This window comes from Phaethon aethereus (assembly GCF_964289735.1).
Source record: "Phaethon aethereus genome assembly, chromosome: 5".
In the NCBI taxonomy this organism is placed as follows: Eukaryota; Metazoa; Chordata; class Aves; order Phaethontiformes; family Phaethontidae; genus Phaethon; species Phaethon aethereus.
In genome coordinates this window covers 12,340,338-12,359,374 of record NC_138579.1, presented here as the reverse complement: position 1 = coordinate 12,359,374, position 19,037 = coordinate 12,340,338, and the positions used below count along the sequence as shown (strand labels likewise).

Below are 19,037 nucleotides of genomic sequence, written 5' to 3'. Positions count from 1 at the left end.
TTATCCAGCGGTTACATGACTGAAAGACAGTAGGCTTGGCTCTGTTTTCTTTATGCTTTCTTTGGTTCAGATTCTTGCTATTCTTAATCTGTTTCTTTGATTGGAGTTCATGTTATAAAATTCTGCAGAAACCTTTTCAGTAGGTGTCATTGTAGGGCTTTTCATGTTGATCTGTCCAAGTTAATTCATTTTTGTGCATTTGAAGAAATGCACAATTTGAAGAAAATTGTTTGATTGTTTATAAATGTGTTGGGAAATGTCAGGTGACTGGTTCTTTAGCATAGTCTTATGTTGTGGTAAACACACACAGTCACATATTTAATATAATACATAAATTGCTTACACCAGCTGGCTAGTCTATAACTCTGGCTGTATTGCGTATTTTTTTCTCTAATCCAAAATTCTGTTTCCCAGCTAAACCTTTGTGCATCTGAAGTTTTTTGTTTTGTTTTCAATGGTACACTGAATTAAAAATTAGTATTTGAATCTAGAGTTCTTGCCCTATCACAGGTAAAATATGTAGTGCAGTGGAGTGTATATAGGATAAAACTGACAGGAGCTTAAGAAGCCTTTGACTATGCTCTTTTTTTTTCTGTAGGGAAAAAATAGAGGAAGAAAGAATTAACATTTTTGAAAAGTGACAGTAGAAAGTCATGGTAGGGTTTGTCTCTTTTCCTCTGTATACATGCATGTCTGCTTCCTGCATACAAACTTAACTTTTTTTGCTTCCTGTATGGGGTTTGCTGCCTCAGGGTATGCAAAACTAATTGTATGATTAGGTATGTGAATATGGTCTTGTTTGAATAGGTACTGCCCTTTTGTAAAATACATTTTCAAAAAATCATGGAAATAGCACCATGCTTCCACGCTCCTCTTAAAAGATATTAGATATTTATTCATTAATCTTACTCCTACAAAGAATCAAATCTGATAGCATGCTGAATTACATGTTTGTTATCTTCCCATTTTCTAAATCATTCTCCCAAGCACACTCTATAAAACTCTGCACAACATTGTCCAAATTTTCAGTAGTGTTTTATACACAGATGATTTAAACAGACGCCCTACGAAACCTATGCGGAAAGACTTATTCCTTTCCTGTCAGTGGGAGAAATTAGGATCCTAACAATTTTTATTAGAGGAGACTTGACAGTCCCTCTCCCAGGCTGCACGGACCTTCAAATCAATCTGTGTCTTCATATAGCTTTTGACTTGACACCAGCTCCAGTACAGTTGCTTGCCCTGGTAGCTCAGAGGCAGTGAGAGCTTATAGCTACACTTGGTGTAGAATGAGGTGGTTTAAAAATCTGGTGCACTGGATTGAGACGAGAAGCATGTATTTGTAAAGCAGAATACTGAAGCACACAGAAGGAATTGCTACCACTGTTCTCGTAAGACAGACAAATGATCACATACTTATTTTGGAATGTTACAGAAAAACTCCAAGTATTTAGTATTTCTCACAACTTCTCTAATACAAAATGGAAGTCCCTATTCATTAGATATCCTCAGCTGGTTTCATTTCCTTATGGTCAAAGGTTCAGTTCTTCGCATTCAGGTTGGAAATTGTTAACTGAAGGTGTGAAAGTATGCTGATGGTAATTAGCATTGAGTTACATGCAGAAGTTACCGTAATCCATAACAATTTCTTATATGACTGTGCATGTTAGAAGAATTTCTTTACAAGTTTGGCTCATATTAAATTGCAGTTCATTTTTATACACAATTTTAGAGAACATATACTTTAAAAATGTCATTTAAGCATTCTGGTTAATAGTTTTCAGGTTATAAATGGTAAATGTGTAAATATTATTCCGCTCATCAGCTTTTGGTGAGTGGATTTCTTACCCCACGCTAGATTAGATGTTTTATACAGATGTATACGTGTTGTATTACGTACATTTGTGGATATGAAGTTCTTGTATTAAACTGTGGTAAAACCAAATTCACTGCTTCCCCACATTATCTGTGTTTTCAGACAATAGGTCATTACAAAATAAACCAATGTAGTGTACAGCTCTTTTGTGACAAATGGATATGCCTTTTAGGTATCGCGTTGCAGGAGGTCATAACAGAGAGGGTAATTTGAGTGTATATAAACAGAAAGAGCAACTTTTTTTTTGCAAATTTTTAAATTTATTTGCAATACAACAAATACTTTGGCTGTTGTCATGGAGTGGTGCATATATGCATGTTCCTTATAGCACACTCACTCGAGATTTAAGTGGTTGTAATTTTTTTTTTTTGCTTTCTTCTAAAACTAGACTTGTTTTTGTACAAGGTTTTAATACAGTTTAGCTAATTAATTTTAAATGTTAATTTATCAAAGCTTCCCCAAGTGTCTTCATATAGATGTGATAATTTATTGCTTTTGAAAAATCGTTCCTACTCTAATTTATACTTCCTGGTTCACCTGAAGATAGAAATTTCATAAGTATAAAGGAGCAATTCCTCAATTCTTTATTTTCATTATAGAACATTTTTGTGGTGACATTTAAAATGGATCAAGTGATTTTTCTGTCTTCCATTTGTATTTTTGCATTGTTACACTTGTTTGTCACTTCAGTACCAGCATGTGTGATAATAAATTTGCCTGAGTTTCTAAACTTTTTTTGATCTTCTTTTGCGTTTGGTAGAGGTGTTTACAAACATCCAGAAATTTGCTAGCTCTAAGGTAGTACATGAGGTACTGACAAAATAGCCCAGTGAAATGCTTCTTGCAAGGGTTGTGTTATACAAACCATTTTTTTGAGCATGGGACAGCTGTTGCAACGTCATCAAACAGCTGCATCTAGACCTGTAGGCAACTGAATGTCTCTATGTAACTGTAGAATTACAATAATGAATGTAAAGTGATCTTAGGGGGTAGTTCTTATTTTCAAAATACATAGTTGATAACAGCTTTTGTAGCCTTTGGAAAAGGATGAAGGTGGTGTTTCCTTCTTACTGATTTTTCTCATGATTCATTGATCAACCCTTTTAGACGGTTGGATGGTATTTCTTCAAATTCTTCAAGCTCTATTTTCTGGATATTTGTAAAGATAGTTGTAGATCAGTGGCATCTGCGAATAGCTATATTTATTACAGTATGTCTTTCATATGCCAGCAACTTTGCTTTTGCACAGAACAATCCTGGAGATGCAGGCCCATTCTTCAACGCCTGTTAGAAATTCTTCACCCATGTTGTACTACATAGTTTGTTTTCTGTTGTTGTTGGCTTATGATTCAGTGTTAATATTAAATCTGGAAATAGAAGCTGGAAAACTTGAAACACTGTTCAAACCCAGGACTCAAAACATTGTAAAAGTTGTGCAAAAATATAATTGCATTCTGAATATACATTTCAAATTCATATGTTTTAATGACTTCTTAAAGGAAAGCTTTATTCAGTTGTAGAGAATTGCTTATTTTATTTTTACTTTTGCATTAACTAGTGTGTTCTTCCATTTCAGAATGTATGAAAACATGTCCACAATGGTGTATTTAAAGGAAGAGAAGCTGGAGAAGCTCACTCAGGATGAAATCATTGCTAAAACTAAGCAAGTGATTAATGGACTAGAGGCACTGAAGAATGAACACAATTCAATTTTACAGAGCTTACTTGAAACACTGAAATGTTTGAAGAAAGATGATGAGACTAATCTGGTTGAAGAAAAATCAAACATGATTCGAAAGTCACTGGAAATGCTGGAGCTTGGCCTTAGTGAAGCACAGGTAAAATTGCAGAAGAAATAAAGCATTTCAGACTTTGAGGATGTACTACTATTCAGTAAGGAAAATGTAATGTGCTGGGGCATTTATCTTGTTACTATATGTTAAGGAAAAAGACTGCTGTAATTGATAGTGGTAGATACTGTCTGTCTTTCTGCATTACAGAACTAATTATGCATTCAGTATTAAAGCACTGGAGCTCATAACTAAGCTTCCCTTTACTTCAGTGAGACAGTTGCTATTTTCTGTTTAGACTTTTCCATGGCATTAGGCAGGTAATGTTTGAGCAGCTCAAGAACTGAGCATTGGCATTTTAACTCCTAAATTATTGCATAGGGAGTTGTCGCTCTCTCATGTGTGCGCACACATGAATTTGCTCCAACCTTTGAGCTCTGCTGTAACCTTAAATTCATGTTTATATTCTCTTTGTCCTAAGATTCTTTATAGTAGCTCACAATGCACCTGGGGCTTAAGAATCTCTAATGTTTATTCAACATTTTACTAAACCAAAATTGAATCTAAAAACATTTAAAGGTTAAAAATTGAGTACAGAATCTGAAAAACTTTCACTGATACATTAAAAAAAAGACTCTGAGCTAATTTCTATGAACTGTCTTAGTCGATGAAGGTGGTGTCTGCAGAAGGTGAGTGAAAAGATGCATGTTTAGTCATGATGTCAGGACTGTATTTACAGTCCAACTTTAGGGTATTTTGTACTAAGTCAAACACCTGAAATGATGTAATGTGACACAGTCATCAGTATAAAATGGCAGAGTGTTTGCAAATGAGTTGAAAATGTCAATGAGTTAGACCAATATAAAGCCTGTTAATACAGAGCTATAACTGTGCTCAGTCTTCTCATTTGGATCGAGCCATTATTGTTTGGTGATCTGGAAGTTGTGTGCATTGGATCATGGTGAATTGAGGCCTGAGAGAATGAACAAATATGAATTACTAGACATGGGAATGTAGAACCCCTGGACATTATGGTACAGACTGTCAGGCCTTAGTATATTGTACAAGCTTTGATTCTTTGAAGAAAATACTAGAAGATACGTGGAAGAATATTAGAACAGTTGAGTTCACTTTGATGGGTGTTAGTAGAAAATCTGTGAGTGAATGAGTAACTTCTCTCTCCTAGCTTTGATGTGGTATTTGGACTCCAGAAAGATAGTTCTGATTCTTGGTTGTATCGGTTTCAGCAGCCTCAGTTGCGGATGTTACTGTCTTGTTTGCCCCACATGGTTTTCTGTGAACTGTGGTGGCGAGCAGCCAAGAAGTCTGCGTTTACTGCCTCTGTTGGGAAAGCAATTATGCTTCCAACTACTACTCAGACCTGATAAGCCTACTCTTCCTGCACGCTTTGGGTTGCAACAATGTAGTATTTTTTTTTGATTTGCAGTATTTAAATTAAGATATAGAAATGTTTTATAGATGTTTTTGTGACATGGATATAGGTCGGATGTCGTAAGTGTTCTTTCCATGGAAATGAAACTGACTTAGCTGAAGAAGTCATCAGACTTTTCTTTCAGTTAATTCTAGAGTAAGATTGCAAAGGATTTTAGTTTTCCGTTGTAGCTTGTACAATGTTGTTTGAATATGTTGTTGACCCTGTTATCACAACTTTCCTAAATGTGCTTTCAGATGTTACAAATGCCAATGTTTGAATAGGCCAAGTAATTTAAATTATTAACAATTTTGAATATGTAAATAGGTAGGTGCTGAAGTCTGAAGATTTGGATTGGTATTAGGAAATTATACCTGGAGTTTTTCCTACCTTTATAGGAAAAAATAGTTTCTAAAGGCTTGATGTATTTTTTTGAAAACTGAAATTTCAGCTAAGGGCACCATCTGTTTCACAGGAAACATTTAGTTTAAAAACACTTCAGAGTAACTTTGCTCTAAAGAAACATGAAATTGAAGAGATAAAATACTAATAACTTGGGGATGTCAAACTCATCGAAAAGAAGATTTTTATTGTCACCAGTTGCCCATTCTTACAAGGTGTGCTTCCTGAGATTGCTATCAGCTCTTCCATGTGTGTCAGTGGGAGATTACATAAACAGTGGAGTATCTTCTGTATGTAGTGTTTGGTTTTCACTTAACAAGCTCCTTTTTCATTTAACTTTGATCAGCAAAAAAATCAATCCAGGTAGACTGCTTTTATGGCTGTTTTTTTTTGTGTCCTTAATGTGACTGTTCAAACACACTGAATGACTGCACACTGAAGCTTATGATATGTGTGTATAAAGTGCTTATGTAAATTATATGTTCAGTTGCACATTTAGATCTCAGTCGTATAATTGTCCCTTTGAAGTATTATCATTATGCTGAGGTGTTCATCCTTATGAACTGTTACGCATGTATATGAATCTTTTTCTGTCTGAAAGCTGCTAAATTAGAGCTCCGTGTTAGTTCTTAGGGGTTTTTTTGTGATCCTTCAAGTTAAAAGTATTACTGCTCCATTTCATGTTAGTGGAACAAAGATTTCCATTTCAGTAATCTAAATCCTAGCTCAATTTTTTCATATATTTTAAGATTATATGTACTCTTCATGGAGTTCTAACACAATTTAACTTCTGATAGCATCATGGAAAGCAATCATTAGTAAAGAGTTCCTCTAGGTTAATTCTGGCTGAACAAATGGTAAAAAAGTTTAGAGGAAATGTGAGAACCAGATATATAAAGAAGATAAATCTGACTGTTTACCAGATTTCACAGCTGACATAGGTTTTAAATAATAAAAGACTTTCATGTTAAATACAGGACTGCAGTCTAGAGGAAGTATGTCATGTGACACCTTCTGCTTTTTAGGTAATGATGGCCTTGTCAAATCACTTAAATGCAGTGGAATCGGAGAAGCAGAAATTGCGTGCTCAGGTTCGCCGGCTATGCCAGGAAAATCAGTGGCTACGGGATGAACTAGCCAACACACAACAGAAACTACAGAAAAGTGAGCAATCTGTGGCTCAACTGGAAGAAGAAAAGAAACATCTAGAATTTATGAATCAATTAAAAAAATATGACGATGATATTTCACCATCAGTAAGTATCTGTGTAGTAAAAAGCGCCTTACATTTACATCTGTCATAATCTGCCTAGTTTTTATTTGTCTCTAACATAAACTTGTCATTAAAATGCTCAACTTGTAGCAGTGTCATATAGTTTGCAGAAAGATTTTGATAGTTCAGTTCATTTGTATGTTACGAGAGTAAATGTCTTAACTGTCTGTAGATAATAAAATATGTATGAGGATCAGAATCTATACTTACTCAGTATCATATTAGCTTAAAAAAGTACTGAGCCAAACCAAAAACTTCCTTCTGTAAATTCAACAGTTAAAATAAGTGGGGAATGTAAACTAATAGAGATTCTAAGTACCTAGGGGACATGACTTACTTTGACTGCAAAAAAAAAAAAATTTTCGTCTCATGAAATCAGTGTATAGCTTTTGTATCTTTTGAGAATTTAGGATAGGATGTTATTGAATCCCCTCTCAGGACCTTCTGCCAGACATTGTGATCATCTGCACATTTTCACTCATGTTTAGCTAGCCCATTGTGTTACATATTCTTAGATTCAGAGAGAAAATGGATACAATTTTAATTTACAGAAGTAACTACAATTTAAAAAGACTTCTGAGTTATTTGCTCTTCTTGTTATCCTTTTATTTTGTTTCCTTAAGTTAGATAGCATTGTAGAGAAAGATCTCATTTTGTGTGTTTAGACGTCAGCTGTGCCTTGAAAAGAACAGTTTTTCATAAGCAATTATTTCAGCAACATAATGATTGAAAATGTATGCATTTTAGTTACGCTTAACTGACTGCTTGACTAAATCCTTTTTAACATATTGTGAGTAGTGGGAGTTGTTTTGGTCAGTTGCACGCGGAACTTTTCAGTGCTATTTCATGAGTTGGTATTTGTAGCTGAATACTGCCAGTGAAGCCTGTTTTGAGAAGGCACAGGAGGAGGGGACTTGAGGATTTTGATGTGCTAACTGTTGAACTGTAATCTGCAGATGGCCTAAATAGCACCATTATTTGAAGTTTAATTGGCAAATAGGGTCAAAGTAAGCAAATCATCTTTATAGTTTCACTATCCATATGGACAGTCTCTGTTACTAGCCTTTGAAAATAGTCAGTTGTATATACTCAGTATGAAGTTGGAATCGGCACACTTAAAATTACGAACTTCCCATCTGAGACCTAGTCCCATCAATCTGCTGTTTTTGCAGAGCACTCACTTTGCCACCATTGGACTTGAATGCCAGCAGCAGTTGTCTTTTTCTCGTCTGTGGAAAAAAGTGTTGGATGGAGAGTCATAAAAATAGGAATGTGTTCTGCTCCTGGGTTTTCTCCTTACCAAAATTAACATTTCTGAGAACTTCAATTATTTATATTGTGTAGACTCCACATTTAAGAAACAGGATTGAGGGATGATCTGTTTCTTTATTTTACATGACTATGGGATTTGGAATGATCTTTGGATGTTGAAAATCAATATCCACTGATGGATTTTGCAGAAATTAATATGGTTCCAGATGGAGACTATTGGAGATGAACTTCCTTCCAAGTGGCTTTTTTCTTTTTTGAACCTTACAGATCACAATTGCAAAATCTATTATTTGTGGAGAAATTGAATAATCAGAAATTGAGGTCTCCTTATTCCTCTCCCTTGCTCATCTAAAACTGCATCTACGACTAAAAATATACAATGGATAATTCTGTATTCAGTAGCACTCATGCTTCACTGGGTACTTTCATTAGGTATAACATCTCTGTAAGAATAGGAAATGGGTTCTTGTGTTCTTAAATTGAGACTGAAATCTAGGAGACCTGATTTCTATTCCTGGCTCTTCTGAAGGTGTCCTGTATTGTTTTGGGACAGAGTATGTAAATACATTTGAAACCCTCATAAAACTTCTATAAGAAATGTTAGTCTTGTCAAGTTTGGATGTGGGGTTTTCCTTTAACATTGCCAATTAAATGGACTGTCCCTTGATGCCTTAGATTTAAGTGTAACGATTTGTTTGGGGTTGTTCTACAGGAGGATAAAGATACGGATTCCACCAAAGAGCCTTTGGATGACTTATTTCCCAATGATGAAGATGACCAGGGACAAGGAAGTAAGTGCACTTCGAAGTACAATGTTAGTGTATTTCTGCAATGCAGAATATAAAGATGCTCTTTACAAAAATGAATCCATGCGTGGGATCCTTTGGGACACAGTGGGAGTAGTGCTGCTAGAATGAGGAAACCATTGATAGACATCGATACGTACAGAACTGGGGCCTAGGTTTTTAAAGTTTACTGCTGTTGTAAAGGTCTTGGGACTGACTTCCGTTTGAAGTTTGTCCCACAGTCTCTCCTCTGGGCCTCAGAATGGAAAAGGTTTGTTCCAAGTGACTGAGGCAGATTCTGAAACACAGGCTTTTTGATGGTCTGCCCAGATGTTGAATTCTGTTAATTACCTTTTTTAATGATATGATTTAACATTTTGGTGCAGGTTTCAATATTAAGTCTTTCTCTCATAATCTTTTGTCCTTTGCTAAGGTTGTCTTCCTTAGTTTTACTACTCATTCTACAAGTATTGTCTTCAGGTCAGAGGGACTGATGAATATGCAGTGAAGTTTGAGGTAGGGGTTTGGTAGTGTGACTTAATAGAAGCCATTAATAGATAAGCCTTGCTTAGTGAAATGTTGTGTTTTCTGTACAGGTGTAAAGCTGATACTATATAATGTATTGCATTCTTGATAGCATGGTAATGCTTTCCATAGCCAGCAATGGAAGGAAGACTTGAGGAGTTTAGAATAGGTTAGTGTTGACCATGGACTCCCTCCTGAGCTCATTCTTGCTTCCCTAGAATTTTGTAGTAGAAAAGTTGAATGACAAAGCTGTCTAAATACCTGTGTAGTCCATCTACCTTAATTTGCTTTACAAAAGACAAAGTTGACATGTCAATAATTTCCTTGACCTCCAGGAAAAATACTGAAATGCTTCAGTGCTTTGGTGGGCCAGTGATTGTGGGTGTAGGCTTGGAATTGTATGATTCCACTGGCATAAATTCCACACACAGCTTCCGCTTGCTGTGAGAGTGTTTTTTGTTTAATAGAAAGGACAGAAGAAAGTCAGACTCAGAGCTGAAGCCCTTATCCTATGTGTTGTCTAGAATGTAATGAAAATGAGTAAGAGGGCATTCTCAATCTTCACAGAAATCTCCCAGGTGAAGAGAAAAAGGGTAGTAGATTTTGTGGAGGAGTGGGAGGGTGTGAGTTGCAACAACCAAAGGTTAGGAGCTACTGGAAAATAAATGGCTAAGCCTGCGGGTTAGTAAGTAAACCTAAAGGTTGACACTGGCTTTGATGACTGCCTTTTCTCCTGCAACTGTTATTTGCGGCAGCCAGGGTGTTTCAATCCACACAAAGTGCCAACCTTGAGTACTCCTTGGTATAGCAAACAAAGGGAAACAGAAAAAAACTGTATGTTTAGAGAAGGAGAATAAAGGAAAAAGGACAAATCATTTCAGCTTTTCTGCAGGTATCTTGTTTGTCTATGTTACTGTTCCTTTCCATAGGGAAATGTTGATATTTGTAAGTGCAAAATTATAGTATAATCTTGAGAATTGTTAATGATTTGCTGATTTGAAGTAGTTTCCTACTTTCTTTATTGGTTTATTACATTTGGCCCTTTGACCTAATAGAAGTGTAAGATAATACAATACTGGGAATATGAGGAATAAAAATGGTCATATTTTCACTGTCACCGTTCAAGACGGCATGACTGCGGTGAAGTATATTCTAATACTAATGCTTTGTATTGAAGACATAAAATTCAGTGAGTCTCATTTTGTGTCATTGAGCAGTAATATTAGATGTTTTAGTTACATTCACATTTTTAGCAAGCTGAAATCTTGTTGATTTCTTTCAGTTCAACAGCAGCATAGCAGTGCAGCAGCTGCTGCCCAACAAGGTGGCTATGAAATTCCAGCAAGATTAAGGACCCTTCATAATCTTGTTATTCAGTACGCTTCCCAAGGTAGATATGAGGTTGCTGTACCTCTCTGCAAACAAGCTCTTGAAGATCTGGAGAAGACTTCGGGTCATGATCATCCTGATGTTGCCACTATGTTGAACATACTTGCTTTGGTGTACAGGTTTGTATACTGACATAGATAAATATCAGTTAAATAAACAGTTAATATTTGGGTACAACCTGTTACTGTTCAGACTATCATTTTTTGACTGTTTTATTTTCCATTCCATGTATTTTCCATTTCCTCAAGAGGATCCTGCAATATTTATGTCTCCCTATACTTATAAAGCCAAAAAGTTGGTGCTTTTTTGCCTATGCCTTTGCTTTGAGAGTGAAGCTGGGTTTGATACTACTTTTTATGTCTACTGAGGGGGCATGTCGTGATTAACAATTTACAGATAATTAAAAAGAAATAGAGGCAGAAATTGGACAGCATTGTAGAAGCAGTACATGATAGTCCTCAACCAGCAAACCACTTTACAGTTACAGGCTTCAGATTTTTACCTCCTAATTCCTGAATATATTCTCAATTACTCTTCTTTTGTACTACCATCTTTAGGCCAGTACTGAAGTCAGCTTTGTATTTATGACTTTAATTTCTGAATCCTCAGTATTAATTATGACTCTTTAAAATTTAGAGACCAGAACAAATACAAAGATGCAGCAAATCTCCTGAATGATGCCTTGGCTATCCGCGAAAAGACTTTGGGCAAAGATCATCCAGCGGTTTGTATAAATGCAATATCATATTTTTAGTTGTGTTTTTCATGGAATTTTTTTCAACTCATTCTAATATTAAACTCAACAGGAAAGTTTTTAAGACCTGGCTTATCTCTAAACAGTACAGGTAGGAGGCCACAATGTAACATTCTTCATTTTCTCTTAAATATTTACTGTACCTTTTGAGCATTATATTCAATGCTGTTTCACCACAAATGACTCGCACATATTCGATTTCGGTTTGCATGGATTTTCTATGGGGAAATTAATTTGTGAAGAAAGATTTTTAATTTGCTTACTCAAATCACTTTTTAAACTCAGATTGAAGGGCTACTTCTGATTTGTTTCACTGCTGCTTTTAAATGAAACAAATCAAGCTTTTGTACCTAGTGTTTAAAATTAATGTGATATCTCACTTCATGTAGCCTATGTGAAGCAGAGCAGCTTTGAGTATAGCTATGAGAGGTAACTTTGTAAGAGAAGAACATATGAGGAAAATGTTATGCACATGACATTTCCATAAATGAAGCAAAAGTATTTTGTGATTTTGTTTTTGGTTTTTTTTCCTCATTTGTGTATGTCTGCATTCAGTAATAATTATTTCTTCATTTGCAAATTTCAAGAGGTCTACCCTGTGCATGGAAAATTTGGAAACGTCAATGCATTGCAGATGTGTTCATTTGTCAGAGATTTGTATCGGCAAATTCTAGTGTAATTAATATTTCTCTACTGTTGACAGGTGGCAGCAACTCTAAACAATCTTGCAGTACTTTATGGTAAACGGGGGAAGTACAAGGAAGCTGAACCGTTGTGTAAGCGAGCTCTGGAAATCAGAGAAAAGGTACGAGTAAAAGAATACAGAACCTTTGAATGGATTTTTTTTTTTTTGAGGGAGAGGGCAGTGTTAAGCACTTCTGCTTTAATGTTTTGGTTGGGTAGATCTGCCAGATAAACCACAGAGTTAGCAATGCCGTAGTAGCTAGCAGTATCTGAAATACAAAACAGTAGTAAATTCCAGTAGTGCTACAGAGCTGTTAGAGCACTATATTCTAAATTCTGTATTTTGTAATTAACCTGCTTTACCTTTTTCTTTCCCCTTTGATAGTCAAGTATTCTTTGATTTGACAAGAGCATTGGAATTAAAAACGAAACCATTAAAATTTTAAAGTTGATTATTCTATGATGCTGTGGATATTTGTTCTAGTCCATGAGGCTGAATGCCTGCATCTTCACGCTTCTTTGTATAACACACTGCATATAATGTTATTATACTACTTACGTTATTCCTGTTATAAATTGTTCTGCAGCATTCTCAGTTTGTAATAGAATTGAGTAATTTTCCTATCTTTCAAATGCAAATTTTACTTTTGTCATCCTCACGATGAGGAATAAAACTAACAGGGTATCTCTAAATGATGCATTTCTAAACCATGATATGATGAGAATGTTTTAATACAAAGTATTTCATTTTCAGGTTCTGGGGAAAGATCACCCTGATGTTGCCAAACAATTAAATAACTTGGCTTTACTATGCCAGAACCAAGGTAAATATGAGGAGGTTGAATACTACTATCAGAGGGCACTGGAGATTTACCAAACTAAGCTGGGACCGGATGATCCAAATGTTGCAAAAACAAAGAATAACCTGGTAAGCCTTTTATAAAGTAAATCTGAGATGTAGTAAAATTTTCTGATGAATTGAAACGCACCTTTATTCAGTATGTATTGTATTTATAGTTTATGAAGCTATATAAAACAGTGTGCTGATCTGTCTTTGTGGGGGTATTTTATTTTCAGGCATCCTGCTATCTAAAACAGGGCAAATTTAAGCAAGCGGAAACTTTATACAAAGAGATTCTTACTCGTGCTCACGAACGGGAATTTGGCTCTGTAGATGGTAAGAAACTTAGTCCCTAGATGTGAATGTATGTTTCATTTTTGCAGCTATTATGAAATAAAATCTGCAGGAAGTTAATTGTATCCTGATTAAAATTATTGTCTGCTTGATGTAGACTTAAAAAGTGAGATTATAGATGTGTTGAATTACATTCATCGTAAGAAAGTATTTAGATACAGCAGTAACATTTGATTCAAAAGGAGAGGTTTTCTTACATGAGGTAGACTTGGTTGGTTTATATTTTATGGATTGTATTTCTGGCATAATACATGTTACGCCAAGTCAAAACCAATTTTTGTATTTTTATAGAGGCAGAAAAATGTATGTTACTGTCCAGTCACAGGAAAAATTCAGTGCAGAATATTTAATGGTATAATAAATATGTTGTTAATGTGAGTTCTCCATTAATACATTTAAAGAATGGGGAAAATACCCTTAAATTGTGAATTACACTGTATGTTGAAGTCAGATGCATTTTTTTCAACTATAAATCACAGTGAAGAATTTTCATGGGATTCCATGACAGTAGCATATGCACCACTTAGTAGATGTCAAAAGACTTGTTATGATAAAAGAAATAAATGCGTATTTTCTAGCACAGAATGAGGCACATGACAGATCGATGGCGGCATATACTGACTTCAAAGCTTCTCAGAAATAACTGTTTCTAAGTTCAGATAAAAAAAGAAGACAGAATTGTAAAACTATAAAAGAAGAGGTGCATGTTTTATCAGCTGCCTGTGGTATGAACTGCAGATTTTTTGTGGTGATAATAGTATAATTCTCTGGTTCACAACTTCATTTCAGAAGGGTGAAAATCAAACAATGAATACGTTGTAGTTTTGTACTTCTATAAAATACTTTCTTCTGTTTCATCAGATGAAAATAAGCCTATTTGGATGCATGCGGAAGAGAGGGAAGAATGCAAAGTAAGGCTGTTGTCGTAAATCTTTTTGGAGCTCTTACTGTTTAAGTTACAAATCAGTTATTTTTCTTCAATGTTACTTTTTTTTTAGGGAAAGCAAAAAGATGGCACATCTTTTGGAGAATATGGTGGCTGGTACAAAGCTTGCAAAGTTGACAGGTGGGTCATTTCTTTACAGGACAAACAACGTGGCCATACCCAATATCCAGAAATGTCAGATTGCAGCATGTTTAAAAATGAAACCAAACCAGCTGCTTGCTTAGGACTATAAAAACTACAGTATTAAAAATTCAGCCCCCAGGACTGGGTTTCAGGAGCACAGTAGCAGTTTTCAAGTACCAGGGCTGCTTTTAATCTAGGCTAGTTGGATCTAGTAAGTGACATAAAAATTTACCATTTGTGTTCTTGGCAGTCCTTCATGTGGAAACATAGGTCACCTTTCTTTCTTTCTATACTGTTGGTTGGCATACGTGCTCTCCTTGCCCCAGCAAGACCTCTAGAGAGGGATAGAAGCAAAAAGGAGACTGTGCAAATAGTTGAGCCTTGAGTTTTCTGGCTGGCGCAAGAAACAAAGTTAAACTGCCACTATCTAGCATTATTTGAGTTTCTAAAGCTTGAAGAATATAGTTTTGTGTGAATGAAAATGTGTACCTTAAAATGGAAGAAGAGAAACAAGAACTTCAGCTTGGATTATACTTGGTGAATTTTTTTTTTGTTTGCTTTAATTTTGTTCCTTAACTACCTTTTCCCCCCCCCCCCCTAACCTTCAGGTGGTACAATGTAAGAAAAAACCCGCACCTAGTACTGATAATGTTCAGTGAGGGTTTTTTGTTTCTTTAGTGTTTGAATTCTTGTATTTAACAAGCAACAGAACCTTTGCACTGTTGAAATTTGCTCTTTTTTCTCCATCCTGAACTCTGGGTGCAATACATTTTGTTGGTTTGTTTTTCATGTACTAGTTCATGCTAATGCATCAAGAAGTCTTTTCTCTGCTCTTACTGGAGCAAAACTTCAAGCAACAAGACTGTGACTGAGCTAATTCTCATTGTGTCATTGAAACAAAAATGTCTTGTTGGAGTGTGAGACTTGTTAATGGAATGTGTGTTTTTTGTTTTGTTTCCCCCCCCCCCACAGCCCCTTTATTGTTCAAGCGTGGTTTGAATGCGTAGAAACTGCAAATAGGTACTAAGTAAAAGCTGATGAAATGAACTGGTGATTTGTTCTGTGACTAACACATGCTACAGTATAATGGTCACTGTATGCATGAGTAGGCATGTTTTTTGGAAGCTTAACAATTATTCGGTTGGACACACTCAGATTGAGCTAAATTTTCACCTCGAGATGCATCTGAAAAACACAAGAATGTAGCACGCCAGTTTTCTCTTGAGTAGATCTAGAGGCTAGTTACTAACTTCCAGTTTTCAGGGCTGTTGACTAATCATAGTGTGAGCTGTTAATGCACATTGAAAGGGTTTAACAGGTTTTTCCAGGTACATGAAGTATAGTATGGTATATGTCAAGAGAGACTTATTAAACAATTACAAAAAAGATGATAAATACTATATTAATTTAAGTTTTTATTAGTTTGTGAATTGAGAAGAGTTTAATACGTGTATGTGTAGAAATATATATATATACACACACACTCTTTTTTCTTTATATAGTCCAACAGTAACAACTACCTTAAAGAACCTTGGGGCACTTTACAGACGACAGGGCAAATTTGAAGCTGCTGAAACATTAGAAGAGGCAGCAATGAGATCTCGTAAACAGGCAAGTATGAAAATTCACCTTAATGATATTTCTGCATTGTGGTCATGCAGATTTTCAACTTCCGTAGCTATCGTACATAGAGAACATATAAACTTAGTTATTCAGTGTCTGGTGCCTGGTGTTGCCCTCTAATTTCAGTCTGAACTGGTGATAAACCAACACCATCTTAACACTTGCAAACCGGTTCATTGCTAGGGCAGTGGCATCATGTACCAGGGGAGTGAATTGGGAGTGAAATTATGTGGAAAATGGAGGATCAGAAAACACTCTGTTGGCCAGCAGTCCTCTCCCAGGACATGTAGCCAGCTGAGAGACTGCAGCTAGGGGAAAATTGAGAGTTTTTGTTGATAATCAATCTCCTTTGCCAGTAATGCTATTCTACTTTAATAAGGAACTGTCAAACTTACGGATGTTCTGTTTCTGCATACGACTGATTGCGACTGGTGCAGGCCTTCAGAAGACCACTAGAAATTTATCAGTTGTTTCTGTTACTTTTGCAAACTGAAGGGACAGATATTACAGTTTAAGGGCGGACTATGATTCTTTCAACGTGAAGAAGTTCTGTGCTGTCAAATCTGCTATTCAAGTAACCCTTTCTCACAGTCTTAGAAGGTGGGAGAGGTTTATTTTTGGGGTTTTACTGGCTTTTTGGTTTTCCTTTCCCTTTTGGATGATTTGATAGAATGTCTTTTATAGAAGTACATAAGACTGGACAAGCAAACATGGCTCGTCAGTCAGTGTTAAAATGGAAGGCAAAGTAAGAAAATATAAGTGAATAAAAAAACCCTTGAAAAGTTCAATTTTAATTTTCTTTCTGTGCAATAGTAAATAAGATTTGTATCTTTTTCATAAACGGTTTGTTTTGTTGTTTTTTTTCCTTATATGTCCATGTAAAATTCTAAACTCAAATTCTAAATTGAAGTAAACTGACTTATGTGGTGGACCATATCTTTATTGATAATGTACTGGTTTTATTGTTTATACTAATTTGAAGTTGTATTTTAAAAAATGATACTGCAGTGTCTGCTGTATATAGAAGCAGATCTCTGGAAAAGGGAGAGAGCAAAAAGTTCCTGGCAAACCTTATGCTCTTCTAGTGAATTCAGCAACAGTTCCTTTTGATATAAGCTGGCCTAAGTTCATTCTTCTACAAAAAACGATGGAAAACTTGCGAGTGTTTGCCAAATAAATGGAGTGAAACTGGTAAGAGGAATGTATGACTGGGAGAAAAGTTCTTCAGCAAGGAAAATTCAAGGTGTAGGGAAATAGCTGATACAGATACTTTCTTTTACTGAGGACGATTTTCACATACTTTTAATGAAAATTCATTTTTCATTTGTCTCCTACTCAAATGTGATTTGAAGATAAGAGTGAATGTGCACTGCATCTTATTTGCTTTGGTTCTTAGTTTTACTGTTGCCATTACACGTGATAAATTTTAGTGTGAACAGATACAACCAGGATAAATTGGCGTAATATAGTAGTAATAAGAAGACTGGAAGAAAACTTAGCTTGTAGTTATGTTTCTTTTCTTTTTTTATATTAAAAAAAAACAAGACAGAACATCAACTTTTCAAGTTCAAATTTTTACTGTGAAGCTTGGAATTGATTATTTGGGAATTAAGGATGGGAGGATCTTGCTATTGGAGAAGTCTCTTTTAGAGTCCCTGTTTAATCAGCCTGCTTCTGGCATGCCAGTACCACTGGAAAAACTGTTCCTTGTCTCCATTTTCCATAGAGCCTGCTGGAGGCTTGCTGCTGCTACTTTATTTTTATTAAGCATGCTTCAGATTTTCATTGGTGCATCATAGACCACCTATACCATTATACCATAATATATCACACTACACACAGCGCTAGATTTGGACATGTAGGAAACAATGCTGTCTTACTACCAGTGTTTAACACTACCTTTCTATTCTAGGTCATTAAAGTAAAGGAGGACAGACAGAGTTAAGGCATGTCCCCTTTTGAGCTAAAAGCAAAGAGTTTGTTCCCAGGTGTGGAAAAGCATCAGTCCTCCACAGCACTATTCTCCATCACACATTTTTTGTTTGCTTTAGCTGCTGGCATGTATCTGCTAGATTTTTGAAGCCCAGCAAAGTCCTTTGTCCTTCATCTTTCATGACAGAATCAAACAAACCAGCAAACAGGAAAGTGCAGTTCACTGTGTGTTCCCCTCCCACCCCACTTTTTTTTTTTTTAACATGTGAGGTAAATGAGAGACAATAGCTTTGGAACAGAGCGTAGAGGTTGTTTATGTGATACATCACCTCCTCAGTGGTGATACTAAATAATTTTATGCTTTTCATGTTCTGTGCAGCTAAAGGGTTTGGTGCAAAAGCCAATCTGAGCCTACTCTACTGTCTGAGAGCTCTAGCCACTTTTCTGCACCATACAGCCACATGGAAGTGAAAATATATGATCATTGTATGTTGGTTTCATGCTTCCTTGTGTGTAGAATTCCATTAGGGAGGGTTGTTCTGCTCTTCAGTTAGTGGAAAGCAGCTAGGTGGGAACCAAGAACCTGACTTCTCTATACCACTAAAACCGCTTGCCTCTTCTTATTCATGCACTTTACTTTTAAGTAGAATTTCGGAATGATTTTCACTTTCTGTATTGTGGTAGACTTTACGAATTTGTTGCACAGATCCCCTACTGCATTTGCTGCTGACGTTGCACGGTGAAAGATGCAGAATGTTTTCTTATGTGTAAGGCATTCATGTTTTCCTGTCAGAAAATACCGTTTATGATGTGGAGCAGGTTTATTATAAAGAAAACTGAAAATAAGTATGATTTGACCTTTGTTACTTTCTATTTTCTGTGTTAAAGATTTTGCCTTTATTTTTAGCACAGGGTTTTCATAGAAGGTATTTTAGCACTTTTAAGATATAGGATTATTTGGTAATTGATGGGCATTCTTTAACACAAAGTAAACATTTTATTGACCATGTATTTAGTCTGTTCTATTATAAGCTTA

At 35.7% G+C, this 19,037-nt stretch overlaps 1 protein-coding gene across 7 annotated transcripts in view; it reads left to right on the top strand.

Moving 5' to 3' along the window:
- Positions 1–19,037, top strand: part of LOC309405187 (kinesin light chain 1) — a gene marked incomplete at both ends in the record, with an annotated part of 68,046 nt that overhangs the window by 36,425 nt on the left and 12,584 nt on the right. For 2 of the 7 annotated variants that reach the window (XM_081999896.1, XM_081999893.1), the window contains 11 exons: positions 3,415–3,714; positions 6,526–6,756; positions 8,758–8,836; positions 10,638–10,863; positions 11,381–11,468; positions 12,202–12,303; positions 12,937–13,110; positions 13,260–13,359; positions 14,239–14,288; positions 14,376–14,443; positions 15,949–16,057. In XM_081999896.1, the coding sequence (XP_081856022.1) occupies positions 3,454–3,714; positions 6,526–6,756; positions 8,758–8,836; positions 10,638–10,863; positions 11,381–11,468; positions 12,202–12,303; positions 12,937–13,110; positions 13,260–13,359; positions 14,239–14,288; positions 14,376–14,443; positions 15,949–16,057 (1,488 nt within the window). Of the gene's footprint in view, positions 1–3,414; positions 3,715–6,525; positions 6,757–8,757; positions 8,837–10,637; positions 10,864–11,380; positions 11,473–12,201; positions 12,304–12,936; positions 13,111–13,259; positions 13,360–14,238; positions 14,289–14,375; positions 14,444–15,948; positions 16,062–19,037 lie in introns of those variants that run through there. The other 5 variants (XM_081999892.1, XM_081999891.1, XM_081999890.1 and 2 more) reach the window with 4 other exon arrangements.